This window comes from Castor canadensis, chromosome 19, assembly GCF_047511655.1.
Source record: "Castor canadensis chromosome 19, mCasCan1.hap1v2, whole genome shotgun sequence".
NCBI classification, from domain to species: Eukaryota; Metazoa; Chordata; class Mammalia; order Rodentia; family Castoridae; genus Castor; species Castor canadensis.
In genome coordinates, this window is record NC_133404.1 from 8,531,057 (window position 1) to 8,556,318 (window position 25,262).

Here is a 25,262-nt window from a genome sequence, read left to right on the forward strand (position 1 = left end):
TTCAGAAGAGATGGCGGAAGGGCGCGAAAAGGCGGGCAGCGAAGTCCACTCCGCCATTATTCTCACCACCCACGTGTGGACCGGGGGTGGGAGAGTGGAGGCCCACGAACTCGGCGACGGCTTTCTAACCTAGGGAACTTCCAGATGGACCCCTTTCCCACCGCCTCAGGCCGTCCTGGGATGCCCTTGAACCTAGGCTGCAGAGGCAGCGCCTTCAGGCCACTCCAGCATCCACACCTTGACGGCCTTCTTTCCTTCTTTCTTTCTTTTTTTAGCTCGATCTTAGTTTTGCAAGGGCCTTTCCCATCCTCCCATCCCTGTCCAACCCCTCCTTGACACCCCAGAAAATCAAATCTAGGCTTTAAAGGGCCGGGGGGGGGGGCTGCGCCTCAGCGGAACTACCAATCCCGGCATGCTCCGGGGCAGGGCGGGCGCAGGCGCGCGGGCGCGGCGGGCGGCCGTTGGCTGGCGCGGCGGCTGCGCGGGTTGCGCTGCTGTGAGGTCGGCGGGCGCTGGCAAATCGGGCCCAGGATGTAGAGCGGGCTGTGCTTGACGGCGCGTCTGACGCGGAGTTGGGTGGGGTAGAGAGTAGGGGGCGGTAGTCGGGGGTGGTGGGAGAAGGAGGAGGCGGCGAATCACTTATAAATGGCGCCCAAGCAGGACCCGAAGCCTAAATTCCAGGAGGGTGAGTGTGCGCCCTCGGGAGAAGGCACCTAACGGCGCAGGGGAGGGAGGTGGGCTGGGAATGGTTGAGGTTTGGGGGCCGGGGGCGGCGCGGGCTGCGCCCCGAGAGGGCGGCGGACATTGCTTTGTGCAGGGGAAGCGCCTTGCCCAGGGCCATTTCAGTGCGTCGTGTGGAGACGGCGCTCGGTGAAACGAAAGCCGCACTCGGGGTTGGAGTGGGAGAGGGAGCGGCCGGCGCGTGGCAGCGCCTCGGTGCATGTTTGTTATTGTTCTGAGGGAGCAGAGCAAGTAGGGAGGCGGCGGGGGTGCGATGGCGGCGAGGGGAAGTGATGTGGCATGGGGGAGGGGAGCTGCGGGGGCCGTTTGGGGCGCTGGCCTGCGGCTCCCGGCATGGTGGGCTGCGGCCAGGCAGTCGGGGGGTTCCTAGATTCTCCCACCGGCTGTCGCCACGTTAGGTGGAGACGCCGAGCTGCCGAGGGGGTGGGGGTGGGGGTGGGGGATGGGCTTTGCGCCCCGGGGCGGGAGAACTGCGTTGTAAAATGGCCGCGGCAAGATGGCCGCCGGTGCCGGAGCTCCGTGTGCAGCCGCGGCTTCGGGGCAGATGCAGCGCCCCCTCGCACCGCGGCCGCGGGTGGCCTTGCCTACGCTAACCTCGGAGGGATGGGTGGGGACCGACGGGGAAAAAAAAAAAAAAAAAAAAAAAAAAGCATGAGCTGGAGGAGCGTTTCGCGTTTTCATCCGCCTGGTGATGCCCGAAGGCGTCGTTTTGCCAAGATGTTGGGATAACGAGCGCGCGCCCGCGCCGAGCGGTTGCTCCTGAAATGTAAATTAAAACGACCTTCGTGAAACGTTAGGGCGCTTCCGCTTACGAGCCCAAGGCCCTGACCTCAGATTTTAAGTACGGCAGGTCTAGTATTTGATCAACAGTGATTTTAAAGTTATCATTGGCTCTTGATCGCTAATGATGGAACACGACGCATCTTCTTAGGCGGAGGTTTCATTGTACACTAAGAGAGGTAGTAAAACTCCCTTTAATTGCTACAGATGTACATGTTAGTTATCATAAGCTCCAGGTCCAGGATGTTTAAAATTTAATGCGTGGGAGAATTGCTTTAGCGTCATAAACCCGAAACCTATGTATATTGTAACTTTGGTATATTTAAGCGGCTTTTAGCGGTGTTTTTTGAAGCAGCTACGGCTCTGCTTCCTATACGATTCGTTATTTTACAAGGTGTTTTAGTGTTCTTAATCGACAGCCAGTCGATAGAGCTTGGAGGGTCTGTGAACTTAAAGGAGGGAAGTGTTTTTAATTAAGTTACTGAACTGTTTTTCAATTTTTCAGTGTAAACACTCTTCCCAACAAAAATCTTAGAGACGTATTAGTGTCTTTTCATATCCTAGCGAAGATACACGAAGCTATTTATGGCCATTCAAAAATTCCAGTAGTTATTACATCAGCGGTGAAATCTTGTTTATTGCGTCAAGTAGGAAGAGAGCCCGAGGCCTGTAATCCTGTTTACTTGGGGACTGTGATCGGGAGGTTCGCGGTTGGGGGCCAGCCTGGGCAAATAGTTTGCCAGACCCCATTACCAAAATAACCGTAGCAAAATGGACTGAAGGTGTGGCTCAAGCGGTAGCGCGCCTGCTTTGCAAGCGTGAAGCTGAGTCTTAAACCCCAGTCCCACGAAAAAAATTTAAAAAATTGTAAAAAGTGGTATTTAAGCTGCGCACCGCGGCTCACTTCTTAATCCTAGCCAACCTCGCGCAGAAAGTTAGCAAAATTTAGCGTGACCCCATCTCAACCAATAGCTGGTCCTATTGGCCCTCATTTGCCACCCTTATTTGAGCTCATTGAGCTCTGTGGGAAGCTCAAAGCAAAAGCTTACAGAAGATAAGTAAAGCAGACTCGGCTTAAGTGTTAGAACCCCGTGCCTAGCACACGCGGGTTCTCCAGCACCACCAGAACTAAAAGGTGGCATTGAAAAGATTACATAACTCCCAACTGAGAGGCCCATAGGCTTCACCAGTTTGCCAAGGCACAAAAAACGCAGTCCTTGCTTGACAGGAACAGTCGAGAATGACTTTTGGAGGAAGCATGTTAGTTCTGAGCTAGGAGGCTGGTAGAGGAGGGTGAGGGATAATGGTAACGTGGATTCTGGTGTACAAGTTTAGTTGCATAATTGGAGAAGAGTAGAAACAAAGGTGCCTCTTTTGTAAGTGCAAAACAAAGGTGTCTTGCACTTACCGTTGTTTTCCAGATGTGTTTACTACTCCACTTTCAAAACTAAAGTGTATGACCATCTTCTAATATCTTCTAATATTTATGAGATGTTCAGAGAACATCTCATGCTAGCTACAACTCTTGAAACACTGTAGAATAGCTGTAATGGTTGAATTAAGAATTCTCAGACCACTGCTTTGAGACTTGATTGTGGGGCGGGGGGAGAATTTCAGTCCAGGTGCTTGGAGTGGTGGCACTTGTCTGTAATCCAACACAAAACTAGGCTGGGTAGCAAGAGTAGGCCATTTTCAGATTGCAGTAAGTCCACCTTATTTGGGAATTTATTGCATGCAGTGTTGACCAAGAGCAGTCAATAAATAAATTTCAGAAACAAAAATTTAAGATCCCCATACATATTACTCAACTCAGTTGATGTGGAGGAGCTCTTAGTTCTGAGTTATCAGTTGTGTTTAAATGATGTTATCTTTATCTACTGAGTGTTTCTCTGCCCTTTATTTTGTGAAGATATGCCTCCCAAAAAGTAAGCGGTGCCCAAAGTTAATGTGCTTAATTTAAGTGATTGAGTGAAAATTTTAGTTCTGTTTGAAAGGCTTCAGTGGAAGTTGGCCAGCATCATGGGAAGAAAATGAATAAAACATCCACAGTACAGTACTGAGCTATGTGTCCCGAGCAGGCTCGGTTTTTCCTTAATAGTGGTCTCCTTGGAACCATATCCCTTGGATACCAAGGGTCTGCTGTACCTGGGATGTGCTCCTGGACATTGAAATTAGGAGACAGAACTGATAAATTGTGCTACTGTCCATCAGCAGAATAGACTAGTTCACACACTTGGCTATTAACCCCTGCACTATCAAAAAAAGTCTTGGGTCAGTTTTCAACCTCCACCTTTATTCAAGTGTTCCATAGGCCCAGTGACCTTTTAAAGTGGAACTGCACAAGCCTTTTATAAAGAACTTCAATTTAAAAGTTACTGGCTCGTTTGGGGATTCTAGTTAATACAGATCCCTGGTGAGCTCTGGAAATAAGTAGTTTTAAAAACTCAAAAGATTTGAGAATCCCGTCCTGGACAAAGACCAGACATTATAACAGCACATAGATGATATTCCGTGATTTGTGACTTTTACTGTATTGTTTTCACACTATTTTCCTGTGTTGCAGTTGTAGTGAACTGCTGAAATATTTTCTGTTACAACATCTATCTCACACTTCTGTGATTTTGTACAAGTTATTTCCACTGTCTGGACCCTGCTTTCCCTGTGACTCTCCCAAGTAGCCTTCCTTTTTGCATATGGAAGAAAGTTACAATGTGAAATACAAGAAATTGTACAAACCTATTTCCTTACAATCAGTGTCCCTTATTAATTTGACAGCGCTTGGCACAGTTGGGCACACAAACCAGGTAAATATGTTGAGAAATGTATATTCAGATTTGCTGTGAAAACTTTCAAGTTGAGGCACATCTATAAGTTGTGGTCAGTCTTGAAAATTATGCTAAAAATTTTTTGAAAGCTGAAATACATGTTGCCCTGTTGTTTCTTCAGAATTGGGTTAGTAGGTTGTTTTCTAGCTGAAAGAGCTGACCTTGTTGAATTCTTTGGTTGCCTTAGGGTGTGTTCAACAAAAATAATGTGAGATCTATTTCTACACAATCAAGTGCACTTTGAGTGTTGCCAAGAATTGCCTCTCTGATTTGTTTGGTGAGCAAAGATGGCTTCCGTGTTTATTCTAGGCCATGAGATTTTACTTGGTTTTGCAAGTCCTAATGGTTTCTTAGGGTATAAGTTCCAAAGGTTAGGGTATTTTTTTTTTGTCTGTTGTGCGTTAAAGCAACCTAGCACCTAAGAAGAATGTTGAGGAATGAACACAGATAGGATAACAAAAAAATCCACCCGTCTCTGATGCATGTTGGGTTTTTTTTGGTGGTACTGGGGTTTGAACTTAGGCCTACACCTTCCTCCACTCCACTAGCCCTTTTTTTGGGACAGTTTTTTTCAAGATAGGGTCTCCTGAACTATTATGCCCCAGTTGGCTTCAAGCTGCGATCCTCCTGTTTTGTGCCTCCTGAGAAGCTAGGATTATAGGCATGAGTCACAGGTGCCTGGCACATGTTGAAATTGTAATGTGCTGAATATTTTACTCAGTAAAACCTTGGAAGCAGAGATACAAGTGGCTAAATTTAGAGAGGGGTGGGGGAAAAAAAACATAAAGAGAACATTAAAAAAGTTGTATATCCAGGGTCTGAGGATGTAGCTCAGTGGGTAAGTGTTTGCCTAGTATGTACAACAAGGTTTTGGGTTCAGTCCTCAGTACTGCCAAAAAATATATATATATTCCTGATAGTCTGGTTAGAACAAACCAGCCAATCTTACCCGTAGGTACCTAACAGTAGATTACAGTGCTTGTAGAATATGGTGAAGTTTGTTTTAAAGTGTTGCTCCATGTGTAGCCTTTATTTTTCCTACTTTTGTGAGAAATACTGTAATACAAGTGTGATCGCTCTTAGATGTGAATCTTTGTATAAATTGTAATTAATCTTAATGCAGTATTTTTTTTACTCACAGGTGAACGAGTGCTGTGCTTTCATGGACCTCTTCTTTACGAAGCAAAGGTATGAAATCTGCTTTCTTTTGAGAAATTGTTCAGAACTACAAGTTAAATATGACTTTTTAATGTCAAATTTCAGTAGGTTTTTTTTTTTTTTTTTTTTTTTTTTTTTTGAGATAGGGTCTCATGAACTGTTTTCCTAGGGCTGACTTGATCCTCCTAATCTCTGCCTCCTGAGTAGCCAGGATTATAAGCCTGAGCCACTGGTGCCCAGCCTGACATTTCTTTTTTCTTCCTTTTTTGTGGTACTTGGGTTTGAATTTAGGGCTTCACAGTTGCTAGACAGAGACTCTACAGCTTGAGCCATGCCTCCAGCCCTCCTTTGAAGTTTCTTAACTGAGCCTGTTAGTTGGAAGTAGCATTTGATACATGATGAAGATGAAGGTTGATTGTGTTGGGAACAAATAGCATTTTGTAATTTGTGAAGAAAACATTCCCAAATAACCTTTATATGCAAATAAAATAAGATCAGTATGCATTGTCATTTACTTTCTGTTTAATTAATTTAAATGGCAACTTTGCATCCTGAGGATCAGGTTCTCTTTGCTCTGTTACATTTTGTGTGCTCAGTTACAAAAACTGATTTTAAAGTTAACCAAAGATAATGCTTTGATTTCTTGGGGGGTGGGGGTAAGCAGTATTTGCGATCAAACCCCCAGGGCCTCAAGTATGCTGAGCAAGAGCTGTTACCCCAGGTCTCCTGGATAATATAGTTTATGTTGGATTTCTTTTTTTTTTTTAAACAGTACGGGGTTTTGAACTTATGTCCTACTTGAGTCATCCTCTCAGCCCTGGATAATGCATTTTAAAAGTCAAAAAATGTTTTTAGTAATTTGCTTCTGATGACTTAAAGCACAGATGCTTGGGGGTGATGGGGGGGAGGTTCTGCGCCTTGAACTCTGGGCCTGTGTGCTGTGCTGAGCATGCTTGCTGCCACTCAGCTGCATTCCCAGCTCAGATCAGATAATTTTAAGACGTGGCTGTACTTTTTTTGGGTGGTACTGAGGGTTGAACCCAGGGCCTCCCAAATGCTGGGCAGGGGCTTTGCCACTGGTCCATGCCCCTTGCTCTTTTGTTCCCCCCCTTTTTTTTTTTTAAGATAGGATCTTTAGGGGTGTTTGTCTGGGCTGGTTGCCAGCTTGACAACATCCTGCCTCTGCCTCCCACCTGGCAAGTGTGAGTGTGAGAGTGTGTGTGTGTGTGTGTGTGTCCTGAAACTAGGGCTTTAAGTAAGCTAGACAAGTCACTACCTCTAGTTCAGTGATCGAGCACTGTCAGAAAAAAAAAAACCACACAAGCAGAAAACAATTTGTGCACATTTCTGGTGAATAGTTTATGTGTCTGTGAAAATAATCTTAGCATAATTATAAAGTGTCAGGCAGTTCTGACTAACCTTTCTTACCATTCATTTTGAATACATAGGTGGGTGTTTATAGTTGTTAAATTATGAGACTTGTTGATCATTTATGTTCTCCAGTGTTTTTTGTTGTATAAACTTTAGACAGACTTCTGAACTGCCTGTGTTTTTAGCAAAACACTGGCTATGAAATAACCTATGTGATTCTTCTGGTTTGCCTCCAATGAACACCTTTAAGTCCAAAATCAGATAATCCTTACTTGTCATAATGACTTTACTCCAATGATTTGTTTTGGTTTGTCTGACTGCTTTGAAAAGCTTTTTGAACTGATTTCCTGAAACAAATAAGTGTATATTCCCTTTCATAAGCTGATGAACTTCTTGAAATTTGTATTACAAGATTTTTTTATTAGGTTATATTCCTTATGGGGGGATTCATAGTAACAGTTCTGATTAGGCTTATGTTGTACACTGATTAGATTGCTCCATCAGTTTTGTTTAATTTTTGAGTTATATATTAAGGAAGAGGGTATTTCCTTGTGATAATTCCATACCAGCATTAGCATGCCATGAACAAGTTCATTTCCTCCATTATATTTCTACTCTCCCCCTCCCCCCCGCCCCCCTGAAAATGCCAGCAGCACATTCCTTTTTTGTGGTGCTAGGGTTTGAACTCAGGGTCTTATGCTTCCCAGGCAGGCACTCTACCGCTTAAGCCACTCCCCTAGCTCTGAAATTATTTTTGAAATCAATGTAGCTCCTGTTTAGAGTTTGTAAAAGCACAGGTATAGGCTCGGCATGGTGACCCACACTTAAAATCCTAAACTCAGGAGGCTGAGGCAGAGGCTGAGGCAGCAGGGTCATGATTTCAAGGCCATTCTGGAGCATGTAGACCCTATCTTAAAAGTACCCGGGCTTATGTGGTAGAGTACCTGCTTAGCATATGTGAGACTCTGAGTTCAAAATCCCAGTACTGTGAAAAAGAAAAAGCACAGCACTCACTAACTGTCCTGAGTAAAGTGTACGGTAACTTGGTTGCCTGTTCTGTGGTACTGGGGTGTGAACTCAGGGCCTACACTCTGAGCCATTCCACCAGCCTTTTTCTTTGATGGTTTTTTTTTTTTTTTTTTTTTTGAGATAGGGCCTCATGAACTATATGCCTGGAGCTGGCTTCAAACTGTGGTCCTCCTGATCTCTGCCTCTTCAGTAGGTGGTATACAGGCGTGAGCCACCAGTGCTCAGCTAGAGTGACCTTTTTATGCTATGGTTTTCAGCTTTATTGGACCTTTATGTCTGAATTGCAGTTTGTGATTTAAGTTCTGTTAAAATGACTAGCCCTCATGCCTGTATCCCATCTGTTTGGGCGGCAGAGATCAGCAGGCCAGCCTGTGCAAAAAGTGAGACCCTACGTCAGCAAACATGCCAGGTGTGGGGGGTCCATCGCTATGCAGGTAGTACAGGTGTAATTGTCGTCTTGATATCTGCCTGGGGAAAAGTGAGATCCTGCATGAAAAATTGAAAAATACGCTGAAAGCAAAAAGAATCAGGGCAGCAGTGGCTTGGGTGTAATCTTAGAACAGGCTGAGATCGAGAACATAACCTTTTGAGGCCAGCCGGGGTAAACAGTTCTTGAGACCCCATCTCCAAAACGACCGCCACAAAATGGGCTTGGAGGTGTGACTCAAGTGGTAGAGTGCTTGCTTTGTGAGCATGGAGCTCTGAGTTCAAATCCAATCTCATGAAAAGAAAAGTTCTGTGAAAGCTTAGTGTCCTTGTAGGGTCACATTTTGTTTCGTTCATTTCAGCCACCGAAGAATTTGTGTGGAGACAGTCTTTGAAATACTGGATCCCTTAAAATCATCCAGGTTGTGTGTCCCTTTAAAAAAAAAAAAAATTGTAAGTGAATTTTTTTGTCTTTATTTCAGTGCGTAAAGGTTGCCATAAAGGACAAACAAGTGAAATACTTCATACATTACAGTGGTTGGAATAAAAAGTGAGTATTCAGTTTAAAAGCAGTTTTTGTTTACTTTTAAAGAAATATACATAGTGAAGCAAGGGTGAGCCATTTGTAGTTTGATGAAGCTGTATTAGAAATAAGAGTGCTCAGCCATTTTCTTTTAAATGCACTTGATTCTTGGGAGTATTTCTGTGTTCCAGTATAGTGTTGGAATAGTTACTTAATCGACCAGCTGTCCTGGTTGAATAATAAGTGGCAGGTAGCCATACTTTATTATAATTTTGGTACGTTTTAGGATAGCTTGAATTTTTTGCCCTAGCAAACTCTGTGATTGTGTTATTTGAATCAGTTATGCCCAAAACTAGTTGGGTTTTTGTACATAAAGGAAAAGGATAAAAATTGACTCAGAAATAAAAGAATTTATAAACTCATTTTCCATAGTTTGGAAACATGTTCACAGAAAGTGATTTCATGTGGTTGTCAGCCTATGGTTTAGCCAGATGCAGAATTCAGTTACAGAATTCAATTTTCCATTGCCTAGTGGAGTGTCTTTTTGGTGGGTCTTTCTCCCTGTGACCCACAAATAACTCACTTAATAATGTACCCAGGCCTTCTTTTTGGTGCCTGTAATTGGCTTATGATTTTTACTATGAGAAGTTTTAGTTATGTTGATGTTTAGTCCTTCAAAGATAGCATTGCCAGTAACTAATATTTTAGGAGTTGCTTTCCAATAACTTAGAAAGCTCTGGGTCACCTGATAGGCTCTGGGGCGGTGCTATCTGATTTGATGAGTGCTCTGTTGCTACAAATGGACGGAAGATTCCCCCTCCCCCCCGTTATGTTTTTATTGGTCTTGTGACTTTGTTCTTGTTTTACAAAGAGTTCCTTATCCAGGTGACCAAACGGTTAATTTTATTTTCTTGTTAGGAAATTGGTTTTTTTTACAGGTAAAATGTTTTTAGCTAAGAAGGAATATCCTACCTTTCTTCCATTAGTACAGTTGTAGAAAGGTGGAAATCTAAAATGCATAAAAGCATATTCTGATAACTTGGGAATGTTCTTTTTTTGTTGATGATAAACTATTTTTAATAATGATAAGTAATTACGATTACTTAAAGTCGACTCCATAGTCTTATATTTTAAATATTGAGAAATAGGGAATATTTTAGAATATCTTTTGATGTTTTAGAAGTAAGCTGTGAATTATAGTTGATTCTAATATCTAGGAAACAGGAAAATTTATCTTGTGGCTCCCAGAGATCTCAGCCTTGTCTCAATATTAAAAATTGGAAAGATAAAACAGGATTTCAATCTTGAATAATTACTAGGCTTGTATTTTACATGTTGACACTGTTGACATCCAGATAAATTGAGTGTTATAATAAAAATCTCAACTTTTCTATAGGAAATAGAATATTTTATTTATGCATAATTGGTAAAGTTTATAAATCAATATATAGAAAGTCAAAAACACAAGGCAAATTTGTGGAATAGGCCTACTCTCCCCCACTTCTTGCACACTTAACGTGTTGCTTCAGAATTTCACGTTGTTATATGAATACAGCTTTTGTGCTCAATTAACGCATATATAATAGATATTTTGTATAAAATTACATGTCGCTATGTATAGCTTAAAGACTGGATTTTAAGGGCTTTTGTAACTTGTCAGAATGTGCAAATACCAAATATTATGACTTTGTTACTTGGAAAAGTATTTTTTCCTTTGGTGTATTGTAGTTCAGATCAAAAGGAAGTGGTAGTTTCGTGTGGATTTTGTTTTCTCCTTGGGAAAATTAGGCCAAATGGCAACAGCCATTAGAGGCTTTTATCACTGCCTTTGCAGATGTCATGTAGAAAATTAACAGAGCATAGACGTCTTTTGTGGTTGACTTGGTCTATAAACATGTAATTTTGAAAACACTCATCTCAACCTTCAGGATAAATATTAGAGAAACCTTTAGATAAACCCATTTTGAAAAGGGGGGAGGTTCTGCAAACGCCTAGCAAGTATGTTGTGCTTCTGTTTAATGCTGTTTATATTCTGCCCGTCAATTGTGACTTTGAGAATTAGTCACAAGCAACCTTTGGAAATTCTGAAATTTTTTAAGTGCTTGACTTACATAAAACAATTTGAGTGGCCATCTGTTTGTTCCCGAGTAGATATTCCTCAGAGCAAAGGATGCTGTCTGTTTCATTTCCTTTTGATTCAGCAAGAATTTTCAGCTCTTTACACATGCAAAAAAAAAAAACCTTAGAATGACTCGATTTTTTACATGAAGGTGCTTTTAGTTAGATGTGTTTTGTGTCATAAGGGGAAGGGATTTGTAAGGTTCTGAAGTGAACCTACTGGCAGTTCAAAATTAGCTCTCTTTAACTTAGAATTGAAACAGATATAGCAATATATTTTTTTAACAACTCATACATTAAATTCCCAGTCCCCAAGTTGGAATTTTATACTTTTAGCTAATATCCTTTTTTCAAAAGCATAATAGATACTGAGATACTTCTAAATTTTCAAAAACCTTATTGGAATTTGTTGACACGAACATTAAAATATTCCATTGTAAATGAATCTTAAAGCTTAAGCTAAATTCTGCACAACTCTAGTTACTGAGATTACTTTGTACTATGCTGTCTGTATCAGAAGTGCTGTGAGGCCCAGGCGCTCTGAAAAAACTTTGAAGACACGTGAGGATATTGTAGCCCTTTTTCCTGTTCCTGAAGGAGCTCCCTCAGTACACCACCCCCTCCTGACCTCTAGGTAAATGCATGTTTTAAAGTTTTCTCTAGGAGATCATGTTGAGGAATGCTTTTATTTCTTTAGTTTTCCTTTTGGCTATATTCTATAAGAGGTCAGAGGTGGGAAATCAGTAAGCGAAAGACACTGTTTTGAGAATACACCTAATTGTGTGACTAGAGGAGCTCCATCAGCAGGAGAAAAGACTCCCTTTGCTCAAGCATTCAGTAGCCTCTAAGAAATGTCTTGTTTTCTTCTTGGAGGGGAAAACCCACACACAGCTGCACAAAGCTTTCTTTGAAGGAGCTTTATAAAGCGCCTTGATACCTTATCAATATTTTAATAGAATGATTCTAACTTCTTTTATTAGTGCTTAGAAAACCTTCTAATCCGCCTTGGAAGTTAAGTGTATTTCTTTGTGAGTAAATGAAGGTAAAGAATGGTGTAGTCTGGTAAATCACCATAATTCATTAATGTAGAAACTTTGTCACACCGACTGGATATTGCTGACATACCTTGAGTGTTTGCTTTATGTGTTGGGGATTCTCAAGTGTGTTACATAGTTAGTTCTCATTACAACCCTATGAAATAGTGCTTTTGTTATCCCTGTTTTACAAGGTGATGAAAGTAAGGCAGAGCTGTGTACCTTGGCTATTACACATCTAACTAGCCAGTTAGATTTTTTAAAAGTCAGTTTATTGGGGTTCATCATTGGCAATTAAATTTTAAGATACTATTTTCATTTGTAAGGCTAGTTAGCTTAGGGACTCTTACTTTAAGTGTCATTCTTAGGCCATTTGTAAAAATGATTTGAATAATGCTTTTGGACTCTGGCCGTGTATATTTGTAATGCTCCTTCTGAAAATTAAGTTTTCCTTCTTTATACAACAGACTTGCATTGTAGTTGAGAATGGATTTGTAGTGCCAGTTGAAATTATTTCAGAGAAATCCAAAGTCTTGCCTCTTGGATCTCTAAAAATTAATTAGAGGAGAGTCTAAATTATAATGAAGGTATTTTTGAATGCTATTTAAACTCTTCTCTTTTTCAGTTGGGATGAATGGGTTCCGGAGAGCAGAGTACTCAAATACGTGGACACAAATCTGCAGAAGCAGCGAGAACTTCAAAAGGCCAATCAGTAAGTTTGTCTTGAGACGTGAACAGTGAGAGTGTCTTGGGCATGGAATGAACAGTGGGATCATATATTTTGTGGTACTTACCAGCTGCCGTGTAAATGGCTTTGGCATCAAACAGGCAAGCCTGTCATAGGGAAAGGAAATGGCGTTCTGTTACTGTGTCTGCTCTTACTTAGAGCTTGGAAGAAAACAGCGGAGTGTTGGAAATTGCTGTTGGCCCTGAGCCATTGCTAAATGTATTCTGTCTTACTTCTTGGGTTCTGTGGAAGGCACGGTTAATAGGGAAACAAAAAGAGGTGCCCAAATTATTATTAATTTCTCAAAGCACATTGAAGAAAAAAGGACCTAGAAAGACTGGTCCATTTCAAAGCTGAAATGTGTACTTAAAAAAATGAAATAATAAAATAGGATCAGATTAAAAGAAAATCATGGGATTAAATGAATTGCAAAACAAATGGAAATAGAGTTTATTATATGAGACAAAATCCATGTTGACCTTAATTTTGATAGCTATATAAGAGCCAAATCTTAGGCCTTATGTTTTCTTCCATGAATTTTCTTGATTTTGTAGTAAATCTGTTTTCTCACACTTGTTAAAAACATGGTACCAGAATGTGTATATAGGTCATATAGGTCTGGGAACCTCAGTTTGAATGCAAAGTCAAAGTGGAGTCAAGTTGGCACAATCTGTTCTCCACATACATAAGTGCATATTTTATGATAACTTTCCTGAAATTATTTTGAAGAGAGCAATATGCGGAGGGGAAGATGAGAGGGGCTGCTCCAGGAAAGAAGACGTCTGGCCTGCAACAGAAAAGTGTTGAAGTGTAAGAAGCTCTCTTTGTTCCGATTTTGCTTTTTAGAAATGATTATATAAAAAAGAAAACTTAGTAATTTCTCATTTGGTACTATGCAACTAGACTTCAGCTGCTCTTAGAGATAAGTTAGATGGAGACATTGGCTTTTTAGCTACACAGAAGTAGTGTATGGTGTCAGAGTAGAATAACTGATACTTACCAAATAGACAAATCTAAAATCAAAATTAATGTTTTTGGGGTGCAAAGCTAAAATAATTGAAAAAACCTTGAACTTTTTGATGGAACACATAAGTTTATAATCTGGCTGGTGGCATGGCTCAAATGGTAATAAAGGGTCCTGTGTTCAAGCCCCAGTATGGCAAAAAAAAAAAAAAAAAAAAAAACCCAAAAAACTTACAGTCCTTTTATATTTTACAAAGGCAATGTTCTTGGGGAACTTAATCCAGCTAGAAGGGAATTAAATAGGCAGCTTTACTAAAAAATAATTCTTTCTCCTCTTCTCCCTTTTTCAGGAAAACAAAAAAGAACAAACAGAAAAGTAAGACTATTAACTTTCTTCAAATTAACTTATTTGCCTTTATACCATTTACATTTTAAATTCACTCTTCTACACACTCACATGAAGTGAAGTAAGTTCATGTTTTTGACAGTCTCAGCTTTGAGTTTCAGCTCATACCTGTTGGTAGATGTGTACATAGTGGAGGGTACCTAGCTATGAGGATCTTTTTTAACCACTTGGGAAATTTCCATCTGCTTTAGTTTTCTTTTAGAAAAATACTTTTTCTTTTTTCCTTTGTTCTTAGTTTACATTCTTTCTAAAGCATACATTATTTGTACAAAATAATAATGGCTTTCATTGTATTTATACACATATACTGTACTTTGAGTCATATTCACACACAACATCCCCATTACCCTCTCTCGACTGCCCTTCCACTAGACCCCTTCCTCTTCCAGAATTCATCTGCTTTAATCTTAGACTTTCCCTGGAAAGAGCATTTTTAATAAAGGGAAGATGGCAGTATTAGTAAATGTCGCCTGTGCTAGATGTGCGGCAGAGCTGCTCACAAAAGCTTTATTTTTTACTTTTGGTAGGAAGATGGTTCTTTAAGTAACATCTGTATAATGGGCAAATGATACAGACTGTGTCAAACTCCACAACCTTGTCCCCACCCCTTTTTTTATAAAAGCACCTGGAAATGGCGATGGTGGCAGTACCAGCGAGACACCTCAGCCTCCTCGAAAGAAAAGGGCCCGGGTAGATCCGACTGTTGAAAATGTGAGTATTTCTTTTCTTTCTTTCTTTTTCTTGAGATAGTTCTACAGTGTGGGTTCAGGCTGGCCTCAAACACAGCATCCTCCTGCTTCAGTTCCCCGCCTCCTTCCCCCACTGATATTATAGGCAAGCACCACCATTCCTGGCTGAATGTGTAGTTTTTTTCTTAAGTTTTTAAATAGCGTTTTAAAATTTTTAGTAAGATACTAGCAAGGACTAATCGTAGACCTTTGCTTCTCATAAGCATTTCTGGTAGTTAACTACTGAAATTTCTCACTTTTTTAGGTAAAAGGATATATTTGGGTGCTTTTTGTGAGGGGGCCCTGTACTTTGAACCAAGGACCTCAAGCTTGCTAGGCAGGTACTCTGCCACTTGAGACATTCCCCAGCCCTTTTTGCTTTAATTTATTTTTGAGTAGGGTCTCACATTTTTGCATCGGGCTGGGGGTAGACTGCAATTGCCTCCCTAATTGCTGGGATTACAGGCTTATACCACCACACTTGGCTTCTTTGTTGAGAGAGATGGGGTCTTGCATCTGTTTGCTTGGGCTACCCTTGAACCTCAACTCTGTAATCTGCCTCCCAGTAGTTCAGTTACATACAATGTACAACCATGTCCGTGATCCTTAATTCAACTATAGCTTAAATTTTCCTCATCTCCAATTTATCAGGTGTTATGTAAGCTCTCTGCTCACATACAGGACTAAATTCTTTTCTTTAATAAATGGATTATTAAATTCCAACATGACTTAGCTGCACACTGGTGGCCCACCCCTGTAATTCCAGTTACTTGGGAGGCCGAGGTCAGGATACTGGTTCAAAGCCAGCCTGGGAAAATAGTTTGGGGAGATCCCCATCTACAAAATAACCAGAGCAAAATGGACTGGAGGCATGGTTCAAACAATAGCCTGCTTTGCCATTTTGAAGCCTTATTCAAAATCCAGTCCCACCCAAAAAAAAAATTTTTTTTCTTTTTTCCTAGCCATATGTTTTTTTTTTCTTCTTTTTCACATTGAATTTTATTCATTTTTTTGTTGTACTGGGTGGGGGTACATTGTGGCCTTTACAAAAGTTCGTAAAATATATCATACTTGAATTTACCCCCTCTACCTTCTCCTTTATCTTCCTTCCCTGTATGATCTTTTGATATTATTTTTTTAAGTGACAGTTCCAGCTGCATGAGTGGCTACCTTAAGTAGAGTTTATTTATACTTAGTGTCTGTAGAGGTCAAAAAAGCCTGTTTTAGGGTCCTTATTAAGCAGAAAAGATAGATTTTTAATTCCTTTCCCTTTTCTATTTAGGAAGAAACATTTATGAACAGAGTTGAAGTTAAAGTAAAGATTCCTGAAGAGCTAAAACCATGGCTTGTTGATGACTGGGACTTAATTACCCGACAAAAACAGGTAACTTGAAAACACTATAGACAGATGATAAGCTGTGGTGATAGGCTTTCAGCACAAAGACACCCTGAACTTTTAAGGTATGAGTGATAAGAAAGAATAACCTGGAAAGGAATAGAACAGTGAATAACATGAATTTTGTTGTTTATAATGATTTAAACTATTGGTGATAACTCACTTTGGCAGCATGCTGAGTCAGGAACTCGACCAGAAAATTAACTTGAGAAGCATGTGTTTCCTTCCTGTCACTGAAAGTGAAATGTCCACATGTGTCTGTGCAAGTGGACCACAATAGAAAACACAAAATGCCACTTGCTAAAGAAGCTAAGTCTAATTAAGGTCCTAGGTCTAATAACTTGTTTACAGAAGTAGGTATATGTAGCAGAGGGAGATGAACATCATAGGAGTTAGTTATCAAAATCCAGGATGAGGCACTGTAGGACAAATGAAATAATTTATTCCGATAGAGAAGTGGTGTAGGTGAGGCCTGGGGTAATAGAGATAACAGTAGTGACTGCCTGGCACTCAGGAGACTTGAGACACATTAGTCTGTAGTTTGGATCCTGACTGGACTTCTTTGGTTGTAGGCTTATGCAGTCAGTTTCGGAGCCATGCTGGTAGGAGTTAAGCCGTGGCTCACTTAATGTTTGTGAGCTAGGACAAGTTTCTCAGCCCTTTTGTGCTTTAATTTACACTTTAAGGGAGAAAAGCCCCTACCTCAAGATCATGCTGACTAAGATAAGCCAAGCTGAAAAGGCCAAACATGTTGTAGCTCGTTTATGAAACCTACACCTGAAAGGATGGCGATGAGAATGGGACATGAACGTAAATGGAGGCGATGTGGAGGGGAAAGGAAAGGGTACTGAGGGATGAAGAGGATCGCAGCATGCTACGTGTACACACGTGAAGACAGCATGAGACCCTCCAAATACTTCAAAAAAGAGGGAGGGAGGAATGGAAAAGACAGGTGAACTTGGTCAAAGGGTACTGTGTGCTTGTGTGGAATTATAATTAATTTGTATGCTAATTAAAAGTAAAATTTAAAAAATACCTGCCTCATTATTGAAGGAGAAGAGGTAATCCTGGCAGTGCTTCAGACTGGGTTGGCACAAATGCTTACAGTGAATAATTACTTGATAATATGAAGGCACCTTCAAGTGTGGAATGTTCTATAGAGAGACGGTGTGTCTAACAGCTGGTTTCAGAGCTGTGCTGTCCATTGTAGTAGCCTCTATCCACTGAAGTAAGTTTTAGTTTCTCTCTTTAAAGAGAATTTTTTGGCTGGGTGCTGGTGGCTCATGCCTGTAATCCAGCTACTTGGGAGGCTGAGATCTGGAGATTGCAGTTCCAGGCCAGCTTGGGCATTCGTGAGACCCCATCTCCAAAACAATCCTGGACTGGAAGTATGGCTCAAGCAGTAGAGCGCCTGATTTGCAAGTGTGAAGCCCTGAGTTCAAACCCCAATCCCACCAAAAGGGGAAAAAAAAAAAGGATTGTATTCAAGCCTGTTTTTGTTTTCATAGCTGTTTTATCTTCCTGCCAAGAAGAATGTGGATTCCATTCTAGAGGATTATGCAAATTATAAGAAATCGAGAGGAAACACTGATAATAAGTAAGAATACACCCTTTTTTTTTTTTGGTTGGAAATAATATTCTTTATTAAAGAGTCTCAAGTTTATCCTTGGATGATAAGATTTTTCACTTTGTGAAGAGAGACTGTCCTTTTACTAATGAAAGGCTTCTAACCTTATTTGGGTTGGATCTTCTGGATGTCTCAAGGCAGTTCCATTACGCAGCAGCAGCTCAATATAAGGTGGCCAAAAGGAATCACTAATTTTGACAAAAGGATCATGTGGAACATCAAACATTCTATTTATAAGAATCATTATCATTTCATGTAGGGTTATCAGCTGTACAGTTGACTGTTGAATGGTTTTCTGTTTCTTTTTAACATTGCCATCAGGCAGAGGAAAATGGTCTTCTAGAAACTCACCCAAAGAAACCAAGAGTTTCTTCTTAAATTCTTGTACACTAAGTATTTTAGCTTTCAGCTCATTAAAGATTCTTGATTCAGAAAATGTAACAACCTGGTTTTTCAATTCACTATGTAGTACATTAAGAGATTCCAGTATTGCTGTTCATCCAACCACTGTTGCTCTCTTGATAAGTCTTTCTTTGACTTTTCATTCTTTGACTGAATAGTAGATAGTACCATTTCAAGATCATGTCTCAATTTTTGAAACTCTTCTTGTCCTGATGTTATCAGAACATCTTCAGTCAGAGGAGTTATTTCAGGTGTTTCTTTCTGCCATTGACTGAGTTCAGCGGTCAAACATTTCATTTGCATAATTAATGAGAGCTGAGCATTTGAATTAGTGAGTGTCTCAGTTCCAATAAGTGACAATTTATTCTGGCATTTTTCCAAGTCCTTCCGTATTTCTTCACATTCTTTAATAAGTTCTTCAGTATCAATAACAACTTCCATATCTGTAGTGCTATCTGGATCTAAATCTTGCTGATTTGCTGACATGTTCTTAATAGTTTCCTGAACCTTATAAGAAAAAATGCTATGGTACCTTGGACAAGTCACTTAAACTTTCTGTGCCTCAGTTTTTTATCAGCCCAGAGCCACTGGTACCCAGCCGCCTCGGCCTTCAGATCCCCATACTGTCACGTTCTTGACGCTGCCGGGCACTAAGAATACACCCTTTTAAAATATACCTGAAGATACTTTCTTTAAATGCTCTTACTCTGAAACAACTAGTACCTGGAAATTATCATAATAGGATTTTATTGACCTGACAGAGATTGGCTGGCAAGCTTTTTCCTAAAGGGCCAAGTACAAGTATTTTTGGCAAAATTGAAACTGTTAATATAGGCACTTAACACAGTCATTTAAATTCTGCCTTTTGAGGGTGAATCTAATCAAGGCTTGGTGTAGGCAAATATGGCACCGTCACAGCGAGACCTGCCTGTACAACTAATGGTGTGAAGAAAAACGTTTTTGAAAATTTATTGTTTTTCAATTATAGAAATCTTGTTTTGAGAGGGCTATCGTTTTCTAAGCCCTGCTTTAGCATAATTTTGAAATTGGTCTCATGACCCTTGTTAAATTCCTTTACAAAAAAGTCACGGTAATCGTGCATTGTCACTAACTCAACCTTTGATTGCTTACCTTCATGTCCTTAGATCTTCTTGGTGAGAAAGGAAGTATTTTGAAAATACATATTTTTGTTTCTTCACCAGGGAGTATGCTGTTAATGAAGTTGTGGCTGGGATCAAAGAGTACTTCAATGTAATGCTTGGCACTCAGCTGCTCTACAAATTTGAGAGACCACAGTACGCTGAAATTCTCGCTGATCACCCCGATGCACCCATGTCCCAGGTGTATGGAGCGCCGCATCTACTGAGATTATTTGGTAAGACAAATTTTTTTTTTTAGTACTGGGATTTGAACTCAGGGCCTACACCTTGAGCCACTCTGCCTGCCCTTTTTTGTGAGGGTTTATTTCGAGATGGGGTCTCATGAACTGTTTGCCTGGGCTGGCTTCAAATTGTGATCGTCCTGATAGCTCCTGAGTAGATGGAATTACAGGGGTGAGCCACTGGTGCTCAGCAGTAATACAACACTTAGAAAACATGATTTTACTTTTTTCTTTGGTCTTTAATAATTGAGTTTTTTCTCCTCCCTAAATGAGCAAGAGGTAAAATAAATTTATTTTCTAAAGTATAATTCCATTCCAATTTGAACTTTTATCTGGAAGGTTAAAATGCAAAAATCTCTTTAAGAACCGAGTTTTAAATTTTTTTTCCTCCCTGTTGTACTGTGGTTTGAATTCAGGGACTCACGCTTGTTAAGCAAGCTTTTTCCCACTTGAGGTGGAGTGAGTTTTTCAAATCCTGTAATTTTTTTTTTTTTTTTTTTTTTGTGGTATGGGGGGTTGAACTCAGGGTCTACACCTTGAGCCACTCTACCAGCTCCCACCTCCGCCCCCCCCCTTTTTTTTTAAGTTTTACACAGATTTATTGCATCCAAATAGTTAGGCATTTAAAACAATACACTGTTTTCCTCTCCATAAACCAGCCCTTTTTTTTGTGATGGGACTTTTCGAGATCCTCCTGATCTCTATCTCCTGAGTTGCTGGGATTACAGGAGTGAGCCACCGGTGCTTTACTTCACATCATGTAATTAGAAGGGGGATTGGCTAATGGTTGCATGTACTCACATTATTAAAGTGTATGGCTGGAGTGTTACCTGCGATGTAACTTCTCGAAATTGTTTTGTATTAAATAGTACGAATTGGAGCCATGCTGGCCTATACACCACTGGATGAGAAGAGCCTTGCTTTGTTACTGAATTATCTTCACGATTTCCTCAAGTAAGTCTAATTAGGATTGAAATTTGAAACATGAATTAATATGGCTGCTGAAAACTAGTGTATAGGAGAGACAGACACTATGATTACTAGAACATCGTAATACTTTGTACAGATGTCAGTAGATGGTTATTGATACAAGTGTGAATAAGTGGGAAGCTCACAAATGATAGTCTTACACATGTAATGGGGAACATGATGGAGTGTTTAAATCCCAGATTATTAATTTAAAGCGGGATGATTTATGGTTTACTATTACTGCGTGTCTTAGAGGGCTGACATCTTTAATATGCACATGGCAGTGGGTGCCTGTGAAGGCTCAGTCAGGAGTATGGCAACTTTCTGAGGCAGCCTAGGCTACATGAGTGCCCCCCGACCCCCCCCAAAAAAATGTAAGGAAAAGATAAACCATTGAAGAATGGGTCATAGGAGATTGACAATAGTAAAATATCTGTTCAGGCTAGCTAAGTTTAAGATTGAAGAAATTGGAAAAAGGAAATCCTGGTGTCTACATCTTGTTGGAGGGCATTTTTATACAGTGAAGAATTTTAAACAACCAAGCAGCCACTGGGAATGAGATCTTAATACACTGTCAAGGAGTGATGGCTCTGGTTCTGTCAGTGAAGGAAAAACAAGTTGTACTAGAAGAATATGTTGTAATATTCATTTAGAACGAAACCATTTCAGTCTTTTGAAAAGATAGGGATTTCCAAAGTCTGGAATTATATAATATACATATTATATAATTATATATTATATAATAAACTTTGTAGCTGTGCAGCATGAGCTTGGGGAATCTAAGCAGGCTTATGGCCTTTGCTCTACCTCAATTTCTTCTCTACCCTGCCCCCCAAAACAAAAAAAAACCTGGGGTTTGAACTCAAGGCCTTATGCAGGCCTCAGGCAGTTGTGCTCTACCACTTGTCATTCCACTTGCTATAGACACATGTACACTCCTACTATTTGATATTTCAGATCCCTTTATTTTGCCATGTGAATTTCCAGTTTAAATTTGAGGTTTTCTTGTAAATATACTTAATCTGTATACAGGCTTAACAGTTTTCAAAGGATTTAAAAACTTTTTGTGGGCAGTCCTAGGGTTTGAACTGAAGGTCTCACACTTGCTAGGCAGACATTTTGAGTTGAGCCATGCCCCTAGTGTTTAAAAAGCATAATATTCTTTTTTTTTTTTAATTCATATGTGCATACAATGCTTGGGTCATTTCTCCCCCCCCTTGCCCCCACTCCCTACCTTACCACTCATTCCGCTCCCTCCCTCTCCCTCCCCCTCAATACCCGGCAGAAACTATTTTGCCCTTATTTCTAATTTTGTTGTAGAGAGAGTATAAGCAATAATAGGAAGGAACAAGGGGTTTTGCTGGTTGAGATAAGGATAGCTATATAAGGCATTGACTCACATTGATTTCCTGTGCGTGGGTGTTACCTTCTAGGTTAATTCTTCTTGATCTAAACTTTTCTCTAGTACCTGTTCCCCTTTTCCTATTGGCCTCAATTGCTTAAAAAGCATAATATTCTTTTAGGACAATAGTGTTGTATATGATAGGACAGTAGTTACTTCTTAAGGATTGTTCATACTCGAGCATTTTTTATTTTTTGTATTTGTGATACTGGGCTTGAACTCAGGGCCTCATGCTTGCTAGGCAGGCACTCTACCACTTGATTCGCTCTTGTCAGTCCTTCAGCCCTTTTTTTTGTGTTGGGGTTTTTGAAGATAGGGTCTCGAGAACTATTTGCCCAGACTGGCTTATACTCACAATCCTTCTGATCTCTGTCTTCCATGTTGCTAGGATTACAGGCATGAGCCACAGGCACCAGCAAGACACCTGTTTGGTGTTTGTAGATTAGGAGGGCAGCACTAGAGCTCCCCCTTTTCTGCACGGCTGTCTGCTCCATAACTTTACTTGATGGGTTGTGATTACATGGTTTTACTAGGAGGCGTGTTTCAGGAAAAGTGTGTGTATCCATACACATGTCTATATATTATATATATATAAAAATACAAAAATTCGGAGGAAATTTGTGTCAAGATAAGGATTTTTAAAGTACTTACAATGAATAATACTTTCTTTTTAGGTACCTGGCAAAGAATTCTGCAACTTTGTTCAGTGCCAGCGATTACGAAGTGGCCCCTCCCGAGTACCATCGGAAAGCTGTGTGAACGCGCTGTCACTTGCGTTTGGATCTCTGTGAACACAGTTTTGTTCTTAGTCCTTCTCTTGTACAAATGATGTACTTTGAAGATGTTAGTGTGTAACAGAATTGATGTTTGTTTTGTTTGATTTTAAACAAAATAAAAGGGGTTCACTGCTCCTTTTTTTCTTACTTTTCATTTCAGAGTTGCTGCCAGTGTATTCAGTGATGGACAATAGAGCGAGACATGCTGTAGAGGGTTTTATTGCCTAGTTGACAAAGCTGCTTTTGAATGCTGGTGGTTCTATTCCTTTGACACTACGCACTTTTATAATACGTGTTAATGCTATATGACAAAACGCTGATTCCTAGTGCCAAAGGTTCAATTCAGTGTATATAACTGAACACACTCATCCATTTGTGCTCTTTTTTTTTCTTTTTTTTATGGTGCTTAAAAGTAAAGAGCCCCATCCCTTGCAAGTCATCCATGTTGTTCCTTAGGCATTTTATCTTGCTCAAATTGTTGAAGAATGGTGGCTTGTTTCATGGTTTTTGTATTTGTGTCTAATGCACGTCTTAACATGATAGATGCAATGCATTGTGTAGCTACGGTTTTCTGAAAAAGTCAATCTTTTAGGAATTGTTTTTCAGATCTTCAATAAAATTTTTCTTTAAATTTCAAAGCAGCGTGCTTGTGTGGGTGTGTTAACGAAAGGCTTTGTATGTCCTGTATTCCTTGGGATTAGCCACTGAGTTTCGGGTAAATATTTAATTTCCTGGTTTGGTCTTTATGGAATGAGAAGTACCCATCTCTAATCCATAGCAATTTTTGGAAATTTGCTGATCCCTGGCTAAAAAAGTTTGAAGTTCATATGGTGCCCCTGTTTTTTCCACTCTCAGTAATTTTGAGCATTTAAGGTCATTTTACCTGTGTGGCAACTTCTTTTCTACCAGTGATTGTTTGTATTTAAGGTGTTTGCTTTAGAAACATTGACCTGAAACCAACAATATGTAATACGACACTTGTAAAGAGCAGTGTTTTCCCCCCACCCCCAATACAGATACCAAAGTGGTATGCAAATAGTAGAAATAACTCATTAACAGTCAAAATGCCAAGCACTGGAGTAACATTCAGATGGCAAGAGCAGTTAGCAGTACAGGAGGGGAGGGTGAGCCCAGCTACTCAGGACTATGGTTCCAGGCCAGCCCCAATCATATCTCAATCAGTAATCAGAGGTATTAGGTAGGAGAACTGTGGTTTGAGGCCTACCCTGGGCAAAAATGAAAAACCCTACCTGAAAAATAACTACAAAGTGGTGGAGCTCCTGCCTAGCAAGTAACAAAGTCCTACATTCAAGCTCCAGTAATGCCAGAACAAAACCAATCACTGAGGACTCCAAAGACCTTTGGTTTATGTGTTACTTCTTAGATACTTACTAAATATCTGAACTAAGTAAAGCATTTGAAACTAAAGAACACGAGTCCAGAGCCATCAGAGGGATAGTGTCACACATGCAACCTTTGGAAAAGTCCATGTAATGACTTGAATTGGCTTTAACTTGATGACGGAATATCTCGTGCTCTGGGGATCTCTGGACTCCTTGAGAAATGTTGCTATAAATAGTACTTTATAGAAACTTAGCCAGTTATTACTCACAAAACCCAAATTCTTTGTTCATTAAGTACTTCTCCCCTACTGTTTAAATATAACTTTAGAATAGACCATTGATGGGGCTGCCTGATAATAAATCTGCAGTGTCTTACTGGGCTTTGAACTCAGGGCCTTGTGCTTGCCAGGCAGGTGCTCTACCACTTGAGCCAGGCCCGCCAGTCCTGCAGTGTTTTGGGTTTTTTTTTTTGGCAGTACTTTGGTTTGAACTCAGGGCCTCAGTCTTGCTAGACAGGCACTCTGCCATTTGAGCCACTCCGCCAGCTCTTTTTCAGCTGGTATTTTCGAGATGGGGTCTTTGGAACTATTTGCCTGGGCTGCGATCCTCCTGATCTCTGTCTCCTGAGTAGGCAGGATTACAGATGTGAGCCACTGGCTCCTGGCTTACCAGTAATTTTAATGTGTTTCCAGAATATCTTGTGTGGTAGTAAAGAGTAACTGGAATTGTTACAGACCAATATAATATGTTTGATAGTTACCAAAAATTAAATCAGATCAATAATAATGGACCTTAGGTTTTCATTTCCAGATGTTTGCATTTACAGTGTTTATTAATCTTAGCCAATTCAATTTGAGCCTCTGTGAGACTTTCTTAGATTAGCTATCTCAGTCTACCATCTGGGACTTTCATTCCTCAATTTATTTGAAGGGTTTCTGGAATGATAGGCAGAATCGTTGCTGGTGGTGAGGGTAAATTTAAATGAATATTCTGCCTTTTCCTCTCTCATTGTTAGAACTACAGTTTAAAGTTCTGGTCTATTTATAAATAGTTTTAAAAAGTTCATTACCATTTATAATCTTAGTTCGTAGAGCTATTAGTCCTGCCTACTTGGAAGGCTGAGGCAGGAGGATCGCT

The 25,262-nt window shown here is 40.2% G+C and overlaps 1 protein-coding gene and 1 pseudogene across 3 annotated transcripts; one reads left to right on the forward strand and one right to left on the reverse strand.

Annotated features, from left to right (window-relative positions):
• The first annotated feature begins 538 nt into the window (after window positions 1–538).
• Morf4l1 (mortality factor 4 like 1) lies at window positions 539–23,420 on the forward strand. Of its 3 annotated transcripts, none has more exons than XM_074061944.1 (13): window positions 539–685; window positions 5,488–5,534; window positions 8,813–8,880; window positions 11,492–11,605; window positions 12,631–12,717; window positions 13,462–13,542; window positions 14,046–14,071; window positions 14,724–14,812; window positions 16,112–16,213; window positions 17,734–17,822; window positions 19,457–19,629; window positions 20,505–20,589; window positions 22,681–23,420. In XM_074061944.1, exons 1-13 carry the CDS (start codon window positions 646–648, stop codon window positions 22,763–22,765), a joined length of 1,086 nt encoding a protein of 361 aa, XP_073918045.1. In that variant the 5' UTR covers window positions 539–645; the 3' UTR covers window positions 22,766–23,420. The 3 variants fall into 3 exon arrangements, with proteins under 3 accessions (XP_073918045.1, XP_020036253.1, XP_020036254.1); XM_020180664.2 differs by having other exon boundaries at window positions 540–685; window positions 11,489–11,605; XM_020180665.2 differs by lacking the exon at window positions 11,492–11,605 and having other exon boundaries at window positions 542–685.
• LOC109697207 (centromere protein K pseudogene) lies at window positions 17,868–18,901 on the reverse strand (annotated as a pseudogene).
• Window positions 23,421–25,262: the final 1,842 nt, after the last annotated feature.